At 37.7% G+C, this 20,132-nt stretch overlaps 1 protein-coding gene across 1 annotated transcript in view; it reads right to left on the reverse strand.

Annotated features, from left to right (window-relative positions):
• The window catches only part of LOC115209246 (protein GDAP2 homolog), a 40,081-nt gene that overhangs the window by 12,725 nt on the left and 7,224 nt on the right, over positions 1 to 20,132 (reverse strand). Inside the window, exons 2-6 of the mRNA XM_029777532.2 lie at positions 11,168 to 11,310; positions 8,458 to 8,611; positions 4,591 to 4,679; positions 3,086 to 3,165; positions 707 to 869 (exon numbers count right to left, since the gene is read on the reverse strand). Of these exons, the coding sequence (XP_029633392.1) occupies positions 707 to 869; positions 3,086 to 3,165; positions 4,591 to 4,679; positions 8,458 to 8,611; positions 11,168 to 11,310 (629 nt within the window). The remainder of the gene's footprint in view (positions 1 to 706; positions 870 to 3,085; positions 3,166 to 4,590; positions 4,680 to 8,457; positions 8,612 to 11,167; positions 11,311 to 20,132) is intronic.

Consider the following 20,132-nt stretch of genomic DNA (forward strand, 5'->3'; position numbering starts at 1 on the left):
CTGACTTTACTTATAATTTCTAATTTAGGTACAACGGATAGGGCGAATCGATTACACTGACCTCGGTACTTGACTGGTACTTTATTTTACTCACTTCGAAAAGTTGAAAAGCAAAGTTGACTATAGTGACTATAACTGGTGGCAATAGTCCTTTGGGGATTGACTATTTTAGAACACAAAGAGCTAAAGTAAATATAACAAGGTATTTTATTCCAAAGTTTTAACAATTTCGCCAGCTTGTTGTACTTCAGTATTAATAATTCTGTTCCTACTTTATGATTGTGTGTTTAGAAAAAAAAGCATCCACGTGGCAAATGTTTTCTATAGTAAAACCCATTCCAACCATGCTAGCAGGTAAAAAACAACAATAAAAAAATAAAAAAAAACATGTGGTAGATGTCAGAATCCAGAGATACCTCATGGGAGTTGGTAATGTGCTTTTATATTCTGAATTCAAATCCTGCCCAGATTGACTTAGCTTCCATCCTGTTATAATCGATAAAATAATTGCTGATGAAGTATAGAATCAATAAAATCAACTATACCCTTGAAAGTGATGCCCCAGCATGGGCACGGTTCAATGACAAACTGGGAATATATTAAAAGAAACCCCACAAAAGAGATTACACTTCTATTTACTAGACAACTAGATACATTTCCACAAGAGCTCAATGAAAGAAGCAACACAGACAAAGAAAGTACTTACTTAAAGCAGCAAATGCTGGCTTGTCTATAATTCGAATTTTCCGCTCAGGTATTACAGGTTCTCCCTCCTCATTTCCAATATTTTCAGGTAAATAATTCCTGGCTTCCATTTCTTCTTTCCAGTTTCGTGGGAAATACAATGGCATGAGTTGCTGGTAAACTTCCTAGAGAAATAAAAGAAAACAAAAAGGTTACAATTTCAAACCTTATTACAGGCATTATGTTTCTAAGAAAGACAAACATAACTCTACTAACTTCAGTTATCCAGATGAATATGGATAAAATACAATTAATATCTTAGTTTTTATCCATTTAGATTCTGGGAAAGGATTACTTTTGTTTTGTTGCAGTTACTGGTGGTGGTTAACCCCAGATCAACCCTGATCAAGCAGAGTAATAATCACAAGCATTCCAGCCATAGCCATCTCATCCTTTTAAAGTCTACACTATTCAATGTGTTATTTCCCTATTTAAAACAGCAAGGTGTGATTTGAGTGAGATTTGGCTGTAATCTCAAGCAGGTCAAGCTGTTGGTTGAGTTGATAGTAAGTTGATATATTTATATCTCTTCACCTCTTAGCAATGAATAATTCAGACTCCATGACTCAGTTAACTTGAATGGCTACCGTGAATTGGTACAGCTTCCTGCTGCAAAAAGTGAGAGCAATTGTATGAGTAATGATTCTGTAATTAACTTGATATGCTGAGTTCAAGTCCTTCTTTGAGCAGGCAATGAGAAACCACCCATGTATTTTGGTCAAAATATCTAGAAATTAGCAAGATTACCAAGTATAGATTCTTAATGATACAAAATGGTAGAAATCAACAATAACAAAAGAAAATTATAATCCTTTCTACTATAAGCACAAAACCTGAAATTTGTAGGGAAAGGGTAGTCAATTACATTAAAACCAATGCTCAACTGGTACTTATTTCATTCACCCCGAAAAGATAAAAGGCAAAATTGACCACAGCTGAATTTGAACTGAAAACTTAAAACTGGAAGAAATGTTGCTGAGCATTTTGTCTGGCAGGGTAATGATCCTGTCAGCTTGCCACCTTAAAAATAATAATTACTGGAATGCATCAGTTATATTTCTAAGGTATTTTTAAATAGCTGAGAGGCATCTCATCACTAAACTTATGGTTTATAATGAAGGACTACATTACAACAGAAGTACAGCTGTGGATATATTTAATTGCAAATAGTTAATTGTAAAATCCTATTTACAATTAAACAAATTTCCATTTCTGATGAGTAAGTTAAAAAAAAAATCTAACTATTTTGCAACAACGGCAAATGACTAAAACCAAATCTGACGCCAAGATTGTCAAAATAGGAAATATTACTATATCTATGTGGGCTGTAAAAAGCTTAAAATTGATCAGCATCCATAACTTATTGAAATCTGTATAGATGAGATTGTAAACTATAATATTTTCAGTCTTATAAATAAAATATGAAGTAACAATAGTCACTGAATGAAAGCCATTGAATGTAGTGTGGTGTGAAGGTAAAGATTGTTTACAATCAATTGGATTGACTAAGATTGATATTTGTTTCATTAATCCTGATGAATAAAGAAGCTGAGCCCAAAGAAGATCAAAAGAAAATGTTTGCCCTAAATGTATTGGATCAGATTGGAGCCTGGTGCTGCCTACTGGCTTTCCAGTCCTCTGTCAAACCGTCCAATGCATGCTAGCATAGAAAGTGGACATTAAATGATGATGATGAAGATGATGTAGAAGCTATAATGCATGCTCTTAGCATTATTAGTATGGTCCCCCTCTGAAAGGGACTTGAGCAGTCTCTCACTTGGGGTGTATTAATGTTAAAGATAAGACTAGATAAGCTTTTAGTATTTGAAATGGAAGGTCTAGAGAATTCAAGAGTTCAAATAATTTTATCTAAATTGAGAATCACATTTCTTGCCTGTTACTCCTGTTTACTCTTTGATATAGGATTTCATCTAAGTGGATCTCCTTGAATAACTACTCGGTATGGATGCACTAAATGTGCAAACTTATAGTCATAAGTGTTCCAGCTGTGCCTCTCCGGTCTTGTTTTGAGGTGTAGTGAATAAAAGACTACATTATTCAATGCATTTTCCTTTGAAAAATAGTAGAGGGTAATCTGAGCGAGATTTGGTAGCTATTTCTAGCAGTTTAAAACTACACAGAAGCTTCCTTTACTTATGTAGATCTATTTATTACACACTGTCAGTAGATTCACACTTTAATGGATTAAAAGATGAGCAATTAATAGCTTAGCTGAATGTTTACTGTCAGAGTACATTCAATTTTACTATTTTGCCCTTGTGACTGGCCAAACACTACACTCTCAATAATAACACAAAAATAAAAACAATAAAGACCTTACCATCACTTCTTCATCTGCTGTAACAAATATAATTGTTTCAAAGTTACTGCCAAATTTCTCTAAGAATCTACGTACTGTTCCTGGAGAAAGATAAAAGATAAAGAAAAATGAATTGGAGGAAGGTGAGCAGTTGAGTTGGAAATAGGTATAGAAAGTTACATTCCATTGTATTGGTATATAATACAAACACACATCTATGTATGTATGAGACAACTTACTGAGGGCTGCAGACCAGTTCTGTGGTTTATGCAAGATTCTAGCCAGAGTGACATGATAGCAAGGTAGTAGTGAAGCAAGAATCAGGAAAAGCAGGATGCAGGTTACAAAGAGAGCAGTAAGAAACAATATCAAATAAGTAGGTGAGAAGGAAACGGAGAAATAAGAAGATCAGAGTGTGGTGTTCTGGACAAAGTACAAGAAAAAATTGAAACATTAGGAAGAAGTGTCTACAAAATGAAGATGGCACATTTGTCCTTATTATCACTGAAAAGAAAGAGATATGAAAATTCTTTGATTTGACGTAGTTGAAAAAGGTGGAAGTATAGAAGAGAGATGACCTACATCAAGTAAGCCAAACAAAGAAATCAGACAATGCAGTTGACAGCCATGTGGTTGAAAGCATAACGACAAGAAATGCCCTTCCTAAGACCAATTATTTTACAGATTGTACTGGGTATATTTTACCATGGAACCAAGATTAAAAAAGTTGTCGTGATTAAAAGGTCTGCTTGACCCTACATTGTCTCTGCTCATTCAGTCATTTTACGGAGTGTATTGTGTGTATTTTAACATGGCACACGCACTAGTAATATTGCCTTGTACCCCACCAAGACAAAAGAAAATCTTTATCACTGTATGTTGATTCCATTTGAGGTACTGCAGCCACCAATAAAGTAGATAGAGCAGAGGATGTGAGAAGACAGAGTGATTGGGATGACAGTATGGAAGGAAGAAGAAATAGGAGTGACTATTCTAGACTTGATGAAGAAGGACAGTAACGACAGAGAAACAGTGAAGGCAGGGACATAGTAAACGACGATGTAATGAGAGAGAATAATTGCAGTGTGTGGAGGAGAAAGAGAGAGGGAGCAAAGGATGAGTAGTTGTAAACTAGAGTAATATTAGTTGGTAAGAGAGAGTAAAAGAGAGTGAATGACGAATAGCGAGATGGCATCTTAAGAGATTATCAGATGTCAATAAAGGGGCGATCTGATTATTTACTATTAATCATAGATTCATGAGATCAAACTATACTATATATCAAGCTATGTTACTGCAGTATGTGACCTATTACAAGATACAAAACATAGCTTGTTTCAGCCTGCACAATTACCAACAGACTCCTTTTTAATTTGTAGTTAGGAGGTTTGCAATATGAAACCATACAGCTGTAAAAAAAAAAACTTATTACACTTATATACAATGTTAAAAAATTACATTTGAAAACAGTCATCTGGTCATGGCATGAGGAAAAAAAAGTAAAAGGAAAATGCGAGAATACTCACTGATGGCTAAATGTGCACCATCTATAAGGGGATATCCTCGCTGTGATGAGTGGATTGGACAAATACCCACAGACTGGATATTGTGTTCCCTGTAGAATAACATAGGAAATGTAATATAAATTTTCTCCTTCTCTGTGAGTGTGTGTGTGTGTATATATATATATATTTATATATAGAGTGCAATGTTATAAGACATTTGTAACACGAGTGAAATGATACCAAATAAACTGGAGTAAAATGGAATTTTACTTATTATGAGTCAACAACTATGAGCATGCTCCATTGGATGAGCAGTGTAGGTGTGCATGAGTGTCACAGTGTAGATGTGCTGAGAGAAGGACTGGACATAGGAGGAGTTGGATGTGGTATTCAGGAGGGAAGACTGTGCCAGTACAGATGTATGATGTATGATAACAGCTGTATAAAGTGCCGATCACTAAACATGGCTGGAGCTTGTGGATGAAGAAGTTCCAGGAAGACATGAAATGGTAAAGGTTGATCTCAGGACCTGGGCCTCACTGAGGAAATGACCAGGGAACAAGATCTCAGGTGATACAAAGTTCTCATGAAAACCTGCCCACCAGGACTAAATTGACTTCTGGAAGCTCTGCTCAATATCATCATCATTTAATGTCTGCTTTCCATGCTGGTATGGGTTGGACGGTTTGACTGAAAACTGGTAAGCAGGGGGCTGCACCTCCATATAATACAGTATAATGCATGCACTGCAGTCAATTCTCACAGAGCTTAAAGGCATCCTGCACTCATTGCGTATGGATGAGGACCTGCCCACTTTTCCCACCAATCACCTTTCTGTGCCTTACTCTATCCTTAACACATCTATTATCCTGCTATCACCCCTCAGTGCCCTCACATATCTACTGTAATCCCACTGAGCTACTCCCATATTTCTCAACATCACTTGCTACAATAACCTCTATCTCATCTCCAGTCATCTCTCCTCACACTCTTATGAAAACATCGCTCTTCTATATCCCCTTCCCACTCTATCCAATCTACTACACTAATATTCACCTCCACTGTACCTTGTGAATATATCCCAACATCACCACAACCAGCTCTCTCACTTTTTCCCTTTCCTTTTTCAACTGGGGTAGCCAAGTATTTCCTCTGCAGTGAGACATCTATCTTTATCCCTCTGTTATATTTTATCCACTCATCAACTGGTACAAATCCACCTCCCTCAATACTGTTCCCTCTTCCAGTTGAAGACTCTTTGTTTTGCAATTTACTTGGTGACCTTGCCAGTGCTGGAGCCATGTAAAATGTGCTGGTGCTACATGAAAAGCACCCAATGCACTCTGTAAAGTGATTGGTGTTAGGAGGGGCATCCAGTTATGCCAAAACAGACAATGAAACCTGGTGCAGCCCTCTGGCTTGACAGCTCCATCAAACCATCCAACCCATGCCAGCAGGCATTGGTTGAATGGATGTTAAATGATGAGGATGATATATATAATTGTTGTTGATATCTATGTATCTATATGTACTATAATTATGCCCATCATATGCACTCAGGAATGAATTAGTAGATTAGTAGCATGTACAGTAGTGTAGCTAATTTCAGGGATTTAGGGTACTCTTGTAGTTGCAAGCATATATAGATACACCTGCCCTTCCACTCTTGACTCAACAGAACATCCAGGATGTCAGAACTGGAAGGGGAGAAGGTTGCACTAGTTCTAGACAAGTACTTTATTTATCAACATCAAAAGAATGATAGGTGAAGTTGACTTTGATGAGGTTTGAACTCAGAGCACAGAGAATTGGAGATAGTTTCTTAGCATTTATGGTTCTTTAATGCTTCAAAAGAGGCATGCAATATGGCTGTAGAAGTGGGAATGGGTAGGTGTTACCATAGATTTGTGGGTTTGTCTGGAGTGTATGAATTTCTAGAAGTAGAGTGAGGAGCTTACAGTAGGCTGGCTAATTGGAGAATACATGCACACACAGACCCTGATGGGCTCCAGTACATTTTCCTTCCACCATTTCTACTGGATAATAGTTGGATTTGTCAAACTTTTGCTGGTGCCTAGACATCAAAACTTCACTAGTTTCTCATCTACCATCAAAACTGCATTGTACTCTTGGTAAATGTGTTTAACTTGCATTGGCCCAGTAAATTTATAGTTATATAACTACTACATTAGTTATAAATACCAAATATTTCATTAGTCTGTAGTGTTAAGCTCAGATTGTGCATGGTGGGGGGAAACCACTCCCACAAAATTTTGCTAAAATTACTAATTAACATACTGAAGTGCTAGAAAACCATTGTTTGACAACCTATATTCAATATCCTCAAACTCACATAAATTTTATGATAATATGTTCTAGTCTGATTTGATGCATTTAATTGCAGTCCACTTCATCATCATCATCGTTTAACGTCTGTTTTCCATGCTGGCATGGGTTGGACGGTTCGACTAGGGTCTGGGAAGTTAGGAGGCTGCACCAGGCCCCAATCTGATCTGGAAGTGTTTCTACAGCTGGATGCCCTTCCTAACGCCTACTACTCCAAGAGTGTAGTTGGTGCTTTTTACGTGTCACTGGCACAGAGGCCAAGAGAGCTGTCATCAACCATAATCAGATAGTGCTTTTTATGTACCACCGGCATGGAAGCCAGTCAAGGCGGCATTGGCATTGGCCACGTTTGGATGGTGCTTTTTATGTGCCACCGGCACAGGGGTCACAACTACAATTTCCATTTGATTTTGATGTTAATGTACTTGACTTAATAGGTCTCCTCAAGCACAGCATGTCGCCCGACGATCCAAGGTACTTTTGAATGGGCTGGTTATGTGACACTGGTGTAGGTTACAGCCGTGAACTCACTTTATTTGCCAGGTCTTCTCAGTCACAACATACCTCCAGAGGCCTTGGTCTTTTGTCATTGCCTCTGAGGCCCAATGTTTGATGATCATGCTTCACCACCTCATCACATATCTTCCTGACTCTCCATCTACCCCAGATTCCTTCCACTGTTTGGGAGTGACACTTCTTCACCCAGCTCTCCTCATCCATTTACAGTACATTACCATAGCAATGCAAATGTCTCTCTTGCATGCCACATCTGATGCTTCTCATGTCTAACATTTCTCTTAGTGCACTTACACTGTTGTGTGTGCACACTGACATTACACATCCAGTGGATTATGCTAGATTCATTTCTTTCGAGTCTATGCAAGTCTTCAGCAGTCATGGCCCATATTTCACAGCCATGAAGCATGGCAATTCGCACACATGCATCATACAATCTACCTTTCACTCTGAGCGAGAGGCCCTTTGTCACCAGTAGGGGTAGAAGCTTTCTGAACTTTGCCCAGGCTATTCTTATTCTAGTAGTAACACTTTCTGAGCATCCATTCATTTGCTTTAAATAATAACCAAATCTTCCTCAAACCATATCCTGCAATCTTAAAAAGTAATGATCCGTTGGGTAACCTTGTCTGAGATACACTAGTTACACAAGTAAAAAAAAAAAGAAAAGATGATTATAGCTCGGACACTTCATGATGCATGTCATTTTTATATTTAATGAGTTTGACAATAGTAGGGGAAGGATTATTATTTTTACCACCTTCTTAATGTGGAAGATATGAATAACTATATGAGGATATTGTGGTTAATATTAATTTTGAATATTTTACAGATATTTTACAGTAATGAAAACAGAAACAGTTCCTATGGGTTACAGTTCCAAGGAGGAAAAGCTGAAGCTAAGTCCTAAGTATACAGTCTTGGATGATGAGAGAGCATATGATAGAAGAGAAAAAAAAAGAGCCAGGTAATGTTGTGAGCAGCATAAAGTGAGGTGTAACTGACATGTGTTTCACTGATACTTACAAAGCAACTTGAAGTACATTCCGGTAAGAGTTATACAGAGCGCTTTCAGCGGCAGTGGTATATTTGACATTATAGCGGGGGCCAACAGTATGTATGACATACCGTGACAACAACTTATGTCCTTTTGACAGACGTGCCTCACCAGTTTTGAAACCTGAAAACAGAAATCATTATTATTAAAGTTTTGTATTGAAACAAAAACAAAACAAAAACAACAATAATAATAATCCTTTCTATGAAAGACATAAGGTCTGAGACTTTTGGGGAGAGGGGATCATCATCATCATCATCATCGTTTAACGTCCGCTTTATATGCTAGCATGGGTTGGACGGTTCAACTGGGATCTGGCTGCACCAGGCCCAGTCTGATCTGGCAGTGTTTCTACAGCTGGATGCCCTTCCTAACGCCAACCACTCCGTGAGTGTAGTGGGTGCTTTTTACATGCCACCGGCACAGGTGCCAGACGAGGTTGGCAAACGGCCACGATCGGATGGTGCTTTTTACGTGCCACCGGCATGGATCAGTTGATTATATTGACCCCAACTGTGTAACTGGTACTTAGTTCATTGACCCCCCCCCCCCAAAAAAAGGATGAAGGGCAAAGTCAACCTTGGCAGAATTTGAACTCAGAACATAAAGACAGATGAAATGCCGCTAAGCATTTTACCCAGGGTGCTAACGCTTCTGCCAGCTTGCTGCTTTAATAATAATCCTTTCTACTATAGACACAAGGCCTGACATTTTTGCGGGGAGGGGACTAGTCGATTACATCGACCCCAGTGTTTAACTGATACTTAATTTATCAAGCCTGAAAGGATGAAAGGCAAAGTCGACCTTGGTAGAATTTAAACTCAGAGCATAGCGATGGGTGAGATACTGCTAAGTATTTCATCCGATGTGCTTATTATTCTGCCAGCTCACTGCCTTATTAATAATAACAATAATCCTTTCTACTAAAAGAACAAGGCCTGAAATTTAGGGGTGTGGGGGCATACTAGTCAATTACATTGACCACCAGTGTTTCACTGGTACTTAATTCATCGACCCCCGAAAGGATGAAAGACAAAGTCGACCTTGGCAGAATTTAAATACTGCTAATGAAAGGCGAAGCCAACCTTGGCAGGATTTGAACTCAAAACATATCATCATCATCGTTTAACATCTGTTTTCCATGCTAGCATGGGTTGGACAGTTTGACCGGGGTCTGGGAAGCCAGGAGGCCACACCAGGACCAATCTGATCTGGCAGTGTTTCTACAGCTGGATGCCCTTCCTAACGCCAACCACTCCATGAGTGTAGTGGATGTTTTTTACATGCCACCAGCACAGGTGCCAGGGGAGGCTGGCAACAGCTACGACTGGATGGTGCTTTTTACATGCCACCGGCACGGGTAACACAACTACAATTTCCATTTGATTTTTATTTTGATGTTGATGTACTTGACTCAATAGGTCTCCCTATAATCCAAGGTAAGCATAGCAGGCTGTCTTGCGATCCAAGGTACTTTGGATGGGCTGGGGCTGCTATGTGAAGCTGGTGCATGTAACAGCCATGAACTCACTTCATTTGTCGGGTTTTCGCAGTCACAGCATATCTCCAGAGATCTCGGTCTTTTGTCATTGCCTCTGTGAGGCCCAACGTTCGTAGGTCATGCTTGACCACCTCATTCCATGTCTACCTCTACCCTGGATTCCTTCAACTGTTTGGGAGTGGCACTTCTTCACACATCTCCCCTCAGAAATGGAAAAAAAATGCTGCTAAGCATTTTGTCTCACTAATGATTCTGACAATGCACCACAATAATAATAACTTGGGCACAAAGCCATCAATTTTATGGGAGAGGTATGTTGATTACATTGACCCTAGTTCTCAACTGGTACTTATTTAGTTCTCAACTGGTACTTATTTAATCTATCCCAAAATGATGAAAGGTAAAATTGACCCTGAGAGGATTTGAACTCAGAGCTTAAAGAGTTGGAAGAAATGCCACTAAATATTTTGTCTGATATTCTAGCAATTCTGACACAAAGAGTAAACATTCTCAAAAGAGTCAAAGTGATAAATGGTGATTTTGTAATCTTATTTTGCTGTTGAGGAAAGAATGATTGTTACAATCTCATTTCCATTTATATACCACTGGAACAAGCAATTGGCTCTACATTTGGATATTTGTTCTGTTATGATCTGATGGTCAGATATGATGGTCATTGTTTGCGTGCCTTTGGCCATCGGCCTACCAGATCAACACTGACATAGAGCTAAACAGTGTTCATCAAAAGAAAAATACACAAAACTAGAGATAGTTCTTATATAACAAGCATTTTGAAGCCATTTTCCTGTTAAAGTAGGAGTAATGGTAGTAATTTTGCTAGCCTCTAAAGAGTTTTCTTATCATGGTTCCCTTCTTGAGGTAGTTTTATTGTTGGATGCTCTTGTTGTTGCTAACTCTTTTAATCTTCCCTTTGACATGCATTGGTTCACATATTAAGTGGATCAACCTGTAAAGGAGATGCTACAAGACATCATAGGAGTCCTGTGGGAGGTTGGACTCCCTGACAAAGCTGAGCACAAATGATGAGAGCACAGAGATAAAAAGGAAATAAAAAAAGAAAAAGTGAAAAGAAAAAAAAACAGAAAAGTAGGAAGGGTAAAAAAAGACAAAGAGATGATTTGGAAAACAAAATTGTAAAATACTCAGCTGGCACTGACCTCGTATATTGGTATTGATATCAGTGAGCATATCTGGACCAGCTTCTTTGAGGAGGTGTGCTGTCAGTGCATACTTTTCACTAAAGTTCTCATTGGTAGGATGTACTACAGCATGAACATTCAACTGAAGCATGTCTCCTTTCCTGAAAATATTATCAATGTAATTCCATAAATGCTTATTTCACAGCCAAGTTATTGTTACTAAAGAAAATCATTAAGGTTTAACCCTTTAGCATTCAGATTACACTTTCAAATGTAACATTCATTCACATTGTTTTGAATTAATCATGCATTATCCTGTAGCTTTAAGATTTTGATGATGTGATTGTTTAGTTTTAGAATGACATTGTAGAATGGATGTAAACAGCTGAATCTGGCTGGTTTTAACATACAACAGAATATCTGAGTTGGACATGGTTAGTCTAAAAGTAAAGGCATTCTAATAGAAATGTACACCCACACATATCCAAGTACAAGTGCTTAAAATCATCACCACTAGCAACAAATTCAAACTACTAGACCAGTTGTTGTGGTGAGAGTATGACACTCTGATGAGAATAGACAGGACCACTACATATAAATAGTGGAGGTCTGACATAGTCAGTAGTTTGTAGTTTGGTCTTTGAAGTCCAGGTACAGTTTACAGGATTGTTGGTTTGTTATGTGCTTGTTACTGCCACTGTTTCTATCTTGTATTGCTATAATACTGTTACAGTGTATTCTTTATCTACCATCAACAATATCAACCATACTATGATATTGGAGGCTTAAGGGTATAACATCTGGCGACAAGGATTTTTCAAAGCTCACATTTTGTGCATCATATAAATTGTTAAATTACAGAGAACTTATTAGCTGCAGTAATACAGCCTTAAGAGAAGCAACAGGAACAACTACAGGAGTCGCAGAGTTAGTCAAGGAAGTCCGAAAATTTGGTAAGTTTGTTCATGCCACATGGCATGGCAAACTCGATTTCTGAATTCACTTATAATCTGGAGGAGGGTATTATGTTTCCTGCATACTATAGAATGTATGAGGAAATTTTTAACAAAGACTGTAAGTCATGGTTGGACGAGGAGAAAGTGAGGCAATTACAATGCAAGGTAAGCTCTGGTTGAGCATGAATGGTACTGTACCTTTATATTGCCCAAAAAGTTGAGTGAGATTTGTTTCCAAGAAACTATTGAATTACTCTCAAAGATCTTTTGTGACAAAGTTCGTTATTTAACACTCGAATGGAATGTTGGAACTTAACAAAAAATGATGATGATGACTTTATTACATAAGCCTGAGTAGTCAACTGTATGTGTGAAAACTTTAAACTCCAGGAACTCACCTAGCATATGCTTAAATCCTTTATCTTTGTACAAGGGCTTACTGAAGATAGAGAAATTTGGGCAAGGATTCTCTCAAAAATGGAGCAAGCAAACCAAGACTTAACCCTACAGACCAATGCAGACGAATGTCAAACAATGATAAACCTGAAGCACAATGTGAAAAAAATTCAAGAGAAAGATTCTGCAAAAATACAGATCTGTCAATTCAGAAAGTACAACCAAAAAAAAAAAGTGCCAGGCTCCAATCCATGTTATGGATGTGGAGGCCTATACTCCAGAAAAGAGTGTCCGCTTCATCATCATCATCGTTTAGCGTCTGCTTTCCATGCTAGCATGGGTTGGACGGTTCAACTGGGGTCTGGGAAGCCAGAAGGCTGCACCAGGCCCAGTCTGATCTGGCAATGTTTCTACGGCTGGATGCCCTTCCTAACGCCAACCACTCCGTGAGTCTAGTGTTGCTTTTTACGTGCCAGACGAGGCTGGCAAACGGCCACGATCAGATGGTGCTTTTTACGTGCCACCGGCACGGGGCCAGGCGATGCTGGCAACGGCCACCAGAAACTTGGTCACAAAAGCTCACACTGCAGGACAAGAATACAGGGGTCGAATGCAAAAGTTCTAAGGTGTTTTCAGCAGAAGGTGGATGCAACACAAAAACACGAAAATTTGCAAACATAAAAATAAATGGTGTGAATATTAAACTACAGTTGGATACAAGTAGTGATATTTCAATCATAAATGTGGATACATGGAGAAAAATTGGGAAACCAAGGTTACATAAAATTGAACATTGCACGTGGCGTGACAGGCAATAAATTATATTTCATGGGCAGAATGTGTACAGATGTCACAATTCAAGGAGAAACACATGAAGCAAAAATATTCATTGTGGAGAATATAATCAACCTGTTTAGTACACATTAATTGGAGTTATTTGACTTATGGCACCTCCCCATAAGTCCCTACTGCAAAAACATAAATGGTTGTCCCATTCTGAGGAATTGAAGAGAAAATTGAAAAAGATGTTTTCTCAAGTACTATCAGAAGACTTAGGTCTATGTAAAAAGACTGAAGCCTGCTATCAAGTGAAAACGCAGTGCCTGTATTTAAATTTAACAGAAAAATACCATTCATGGCAAATGAAATTGTAAATAAAGAGTTGGACAGACTGGAAAAGAGTGGGATCATCAAAAAGGTGGATTACTCTACGTGGGTGGCACCCACAGTGTGCATTAAAAAGAAAAATACGGTTAGGCAGTGTACCAATTTCTCTACAGGATTGAATGACCGCTTAAAAACATGCCACCATCCACTCCCGAGTGCGATTAAAAAGTGCGAGTAAGTGGCGAAAGAGCTGGGGATATATAGAGTTGGAGGAGCTACTGGATAGCAATGAAACAGAGGAACAGGGGTGTGAGAGCTAGGCATAGTGAATGAAGGAGGAAATGCAAGAGAGAGATGTAGATTAGTTTGTTGGAGTAGGGTGAGGGAAAAGTTTTCTTGTTACGTGTGGGTGGAACACCTAGGTCAGGGGCTAGCAGATGGCAATAATAGAGTGAGACAAGGCATGTGGGTAGAACGCACAAGTTGGGGGCAAGCAGAGAGCAATGATACAGTGGCACTGGGCCAAGAGTACTAGATTAGGGAGTGGGAGGTAATCATAGTACATGAAGCAGAAATGTGAGGAAGAGAAAAGATGTAGAGATGTAGTTTACTAAATTACAATTTCAAAATGCAGTATATTCCATAAAAAAAATTGGTCATGTGGCTATCTATCAAAACCAAATCCCCAAAATACAGAACCACCAGAAGATACTGTGATAGCTGCACTGCAGGCAGAAAATGAAATAAAAAGTATTATGATTAATGTTATCCAAGAACTGCCAGTGACTGCATAGGATATAAGAATGAAATCTGTAGGTAATGAGTATATTACAAAAATGAAAGAAGCTTTAAAAAATAAGAACAAAATTACAAATTTGAGTAGTTTCTCAATATGTGACGATATTCTGATGTCTACACAAAGAGTTGTAGTACCAACTACATTACAAAAACATGTATTGCAGCAAATCCACAGCGGACAGCTGATGAGAAGCTATGTCTATTCGCTGACTATGGACTGGGATATCGAAAATTTGGTGAGAACTTGTCGAGGTTGTGTGCTCACAACCAAAGCTCCACCAGTAAAAAATCAATCATGGCTAGAAACTGAGAACCCATGATCTAGGTTACATATCGACTGTGCCAGACCGGTGACTGGCGCTTCCTTAAATTTAGGCACAAGGCCATTTTGAGAGGAGGAGTCAGTCAATACCATTAATCTTAGTATTTGATTAGTACTTAATTTTATCAACCCAGGGTGGTTGAGAGGCATTTCTGACCTTGGCAGGATTTGAACTGAGATGAGCTAAAAGAAATACCACACAGTGTATTTTTGATACTTTAATGATTCTATCACCTCACATCCTTCATCTCATGTAAATAAGCCTTTCTATTATAGGTACAAGGCCTGGATTTTGGGGATAGGGTTAGTCAATTACATGATCCAGGTACTTGACTGGTACTTTATTGATCTCAAAAATATGAAAGGTAAAGTCAATCTTGATGGAATTTGAACTCAGAACAAAGCAAGAAGAAAAACTGCTAAGCATTTTGTAGAAATAATTCTGCCAGCTTTTCACCTTAACTCATACTAATGATAAACTTTAATTTTGAATGACAAAAAGTTGGTTTCAATTGGTTAATCTAATTTGTTCTGTTTTAAGAAATAAGATATTAAATGATATTATTGTAAGAGAGATTGTTTGGTTGACAGAGTAGATATAATAATTGAGTATTATACAAACAAAATTTGTTCTTCAACCCATAAAGCGCAGGGATTTGCACTTACATAGCATAAACGACTGAGCACATTTTATGAAAATGAGACTACCATGCATGCATAAAAAACAAAAAATAGTTAAAATATCTTCTTAGTATATAATAGCAGCAAGTTTTATATCATCTGAAAAGTCATTAGTTGAACTATTAGCCCTCTTGCATTCTGGGGGTTGTTGGAACGTTTGAGTGACATTAGATACCAACAAACGCCTATAAATTAAATGCATCTATCTGGGCCACGATCATGGCTTGTTGCGCTTTGCGTGTTAATAAAATCCAAAGTCAAAAAGGAGAAAGTAGAAGGCTAGAGTTAGAGTATTATTACTTCAGGCAAAACTATCACTTATACTAGAGACATTTCCAGTCAGACACTTGAGCAGTGCTTGAGGGTAGACAAAATTAAACTGAGCTTTAGAATATAGTAATTAAATGCAGATTAGCAACTCTGAATTAAACAGGATTTTGATAGACAACTGATATACACATGATAATATATTTATAAAGCTTAGTCATTAGCTGAAAGATTGATGGTATCTTTAGTCAGCCTTCTGAAAAGATCATGATCAAATAGACAGGACTACAATAATTTCAGCTATTACTTTCTCATAATCACATATCGTAACCATAGGATATTAAGAAGAAGGGGAGAACTATATGCTACTTCATTTTCAGCCTGCAGCTATTAAACCATGCACAGACAACCTGCGATATTTGGGCTGCATGTGTCTACGATTTTTCAGTACAACATGTGTAATGTCTTGTTTATATAAATGTTAATTTTTTACTAAAATTTTGTACTGTAATTTGTAGGCTTGGCTCTTAATTCGATCAATCTTATTTCTTTCATTTACTCAGGTTTTCCAATGATCACATCTTTATGATTTGCTGAATGTTATATATGATGCACTTTTGTGTTACAAACAATTTTATGTTAAATTATTCTTTTTGTATTGTTGGTTATACATTGTCTAGGTTTGTGTTAAACTAATAATGAAGATATTAATGTTAAATTAATGATTCTGATGATGAGAAAACCAAAAAGTGAGTCAAATGTAGTTATATTTAAAACTGAAATATTTACACCACTACCATCTGAAACTAGGTGACATAAGCTAAATGGAGAAAGGTGGGGGGAAAAGGTATTTGGATATAATGACAAGTTCTATTTAGAAAGTGAGAATGGATGCATCATGTGCTTTGGCTGTGTGTGTATGTGAGTGCATGCATGCAATTGTGTGTCATCATTTTATGTCAGCTTTCCCAGCTGGACGGTCACCATGGTCCCGTGTCAGCTTTTATTTGGAGTTACAGCCCCACTAGACATGGCATGGGACCACGTCTTGCTTGTATGTTTATTTTAGCATGGTTTGTGTGACTGGATGCCCTTCCCAACACAAACCACTGTTGAATGTACTGAGTTCATTTTAATGTGGCACCAGCACTAGTAAGGTTACCATGTACTCTACAAGAGAGGAGTCTGTCCCAATCAGAATAATGTAGCCAATATAGAGAAGAAAAGAGAGGGCCACTGTAAAGATTGATCTAGGGTTTGTGGGTGAAGGAGAGAGAGTATGGAGGTGGAACCAGAGTGGTTAGGATGATGGCATGGAAGAGAAGACAGAAATAGAAGGGACAGTGCTAGAGCAATGAAAAGGCAGAGTGTGTGAGAGAGAGTGTCTGTGTGTGTAATGACACAGGTGGAATAATGGCAGTCACAACAATGTAAGTAAGAGAAGAGGGTGAAATGAGAGGCAGCACGTGAGAAATAGTAAAGGGTTATGGGAAAGAGACATTAATGGCAGCTACATATTTGCAGTTAAGACTGATGTTTATATACTAGACTATTTCTCAGTACATTCTTATTCTCTCTTATTGTAGACAAGTCAATAGTTATAACTATTTATATGTATACAAATAATTATAATGACAAAATGAAAAAAAAGATAGATGCATATAATTTATAGGCTTTTGTTGGGGTCTATTCTAAGAAACAACTGTTCAAGTGATAGATTCAATTATTTTATAAAATAATTATCTGAGGATGCTATAAAATTGAGGTTTTAAACTAAAACTAGAAATGCAAAACGTCACTGATAAGTTTGAAACTAAACAATGCCCAGTTGGAGCAGTTGTCAAAAGTGAACAACTAAAGAGCAGCATTCTCAGCTGTATATATTCTTTTATTTATTTCAGTTATTTGACTGCGACCATGCTGGGGCACTGCCTTTAGTCGAACAAATTGACCCCAGGACTTATTCTTTGTAAGCCAAATACTTATTCTATTGGTTTCTTTTGTGGAATTGCTAAGTTACAGGGACGTAACCACATCAACATCAGTTGTCAAGCGATGGTGGAGAGACAAACACACATATATAGATACATATACAAGCTTCTTTCAGTTTCCATCTTCCAAATCCACTCACAAGGCTTTGGTCGGCCAGAGGCTATAGTACAAGACACTTGCCCAAGGTGCCATGCAGTAGGACTGAACCCAGAGCCATGTGGTTGGTAAGTAAGCTAGTTACAACACAGTCACTCCTACACATAGGACTTTTTTATACTCATTTTCTGTGCTAGTTTGAAGGACAGATGGAACTTTAAAACTTGGAAACTTTCCTGCCAATAAATTTTTCATTAAGTAGAAAGTGGAATCTTTTGCAAGTCAAGCATACTGAGGCAAGCAGACTTAGGTGCCATATTCGATAAGAGTGCTTAGATTTGAATTCATGTGGTCAGTAACCTTCTTGTGCCTGTAATATATATTTCTTACTTAGGTACAAGGCTTCCTCACATGCATAGCTAATTAAATGGATTTCAATACATATCTTGAATAATGACAGCCAACATTGACACCAAGTTGGATGTCAATTCAGAATGTTGAGGAATGGAGTTATAAAGATATCTTATAGTTTTTTGTTTTTTCGTTGCAGTCCAACACCTTATCAGTTTATTCTTTTAGTCTCTATTTCAGCCAATGCTCAGTGGCCATATGGGGCACTCCCCACAAGGGTTTAAGTTGATCATTTTGACTCCATTACTTATTCCTTATTTCACTGGATGATCAAGAAGCATTTTGACACATCACTTGTTATACAGGTGAATATAAACACACTTAAACACATGATCTTGGACGGTTACTGTCTACCAAATTCAATTCACAAAATATAGGTCAATCTGCATTAAAAAATAAAATATAAATATCCAACTAAAAGTTAACCTCTTTACACAGAAGTTGCTTTACATTAAAATAAATTTTTAATATATATACATACATACACACACACACGCACACACTGGCATTGACAAAAGCAGTGTGAGGAGTACATCAAAAATAGATAATGAATTACAAAAACACTGATAATTTATCAAATGTAAATTTGTTTTTCAAAATATTCTATTCTTATAACCATATCCTAATAATAAATATTTCTAAATTAAGTACAAGGCTGGCAGTTTTGAGGGGAGGAAAATTAGTTGATTACATTGAGCCAAGTACTTAACTGGTATTTTATTTTATTGATCTCAGAAAGGTTGAAAAGTAAAGTTGATATCGGCAGAATTTGAACTCAGAATGTAAAGAGCTGCAAAGAACTTTTTCCAACACTAACAGTTCTGCAAACCAACTAACTGACAATGTTTCTAATATATGCACAAGGCCAGCAATTTTGAAGGAGGGGATTAGTTGATTAAAATGACTCCAACATCTGAGTGGCATTTTATCATTCTATTTTATCAAATCTGAGAGAAGAAAAGGCAAGGCTGACCTTAGTGTGATTTGAACTCAAATTATAAAGTGCTGAAACAAATAGTGCAAAAGTTTTTGTTTTATTTTTTTGACACTACTGATTATACCAGTACACTGCCAACAATAATAATATTTTCTGCTATAGGGACAAGGTCTGAAAGCCTTGATACTCAACTGAATGGATGAAAGGTAAAATTAACCTTGGTGGAATTTGAACTCAGAACATAAACCTGGAAGAAATGCAACTAAGCATTTTATCCACTGTGTTAATGATTCTGCCAGCTCACTGCCTTAATAATAATAATCCTTTCTACTTATGACATGCATAAGATCTGGTCATCAAATCTAAGTAGAGATTTCAAACTTAAAATCTTCAAAGCCACAGTCAAACCAATTCAACTATATGGCTCAGAAACCTGGATGTTATCAAAGAAGCTTGAGAGACAGTTGGATGGAACTTACACTCGCCTCCTTATGAGAGCTCAAAATCTCTCGTGGAAGCGTCATCCAACCAAAGTACAAATATATGGGAAACTACCACCTGTATCATCTCTTGTGAAAGGTAGGAGAGTCCTGTTTGCTGGACATTGTTTTAGAGCTGAAAACGAGGCAATTTCTACTCTTCTCCTCTAGAAGCCATCTACTCATGATACCAGAGGGCGCACACTCTCCTACCCTGATGTAATCTCCAGGGATACAGGCATCCAGCAACAGGACCTCCGTAATGCCATGATGGACTGTGAAGTCTGGCGTAGCATAATAAATTCCATTGTCTCGACCACGGTCGAACAATGATGATGATCTACTATAGGAACAAAGTCTGAAATTGAGGGAAGGGGATAGTTGATTACATTGACTCCAGTCTTCGGCTGGTACTTTTTTCATCAACCCTAAAAGGATGAAAGGCAAAGTTAACTTCAGCAGAATTTGAACTCAGAATGTAGCAATGGATGACATGCTGCTAAGCACTTCGCCTGGCATGCTAACGAATATTAGTAGTAAT

This window comes from Octopus sinensis, linkage group LG3 (genome assembly GCF_006345805.1).
Source record: "Octopus sinensis linkage group LG3, ASM634580v1, whole genome shotgun sequence".
NCBI lineage: Eukaryota > Metazoa > Mollusca > Cephalopoda > Octopoda > Octopodidae > Octopus > Octopus sinensis.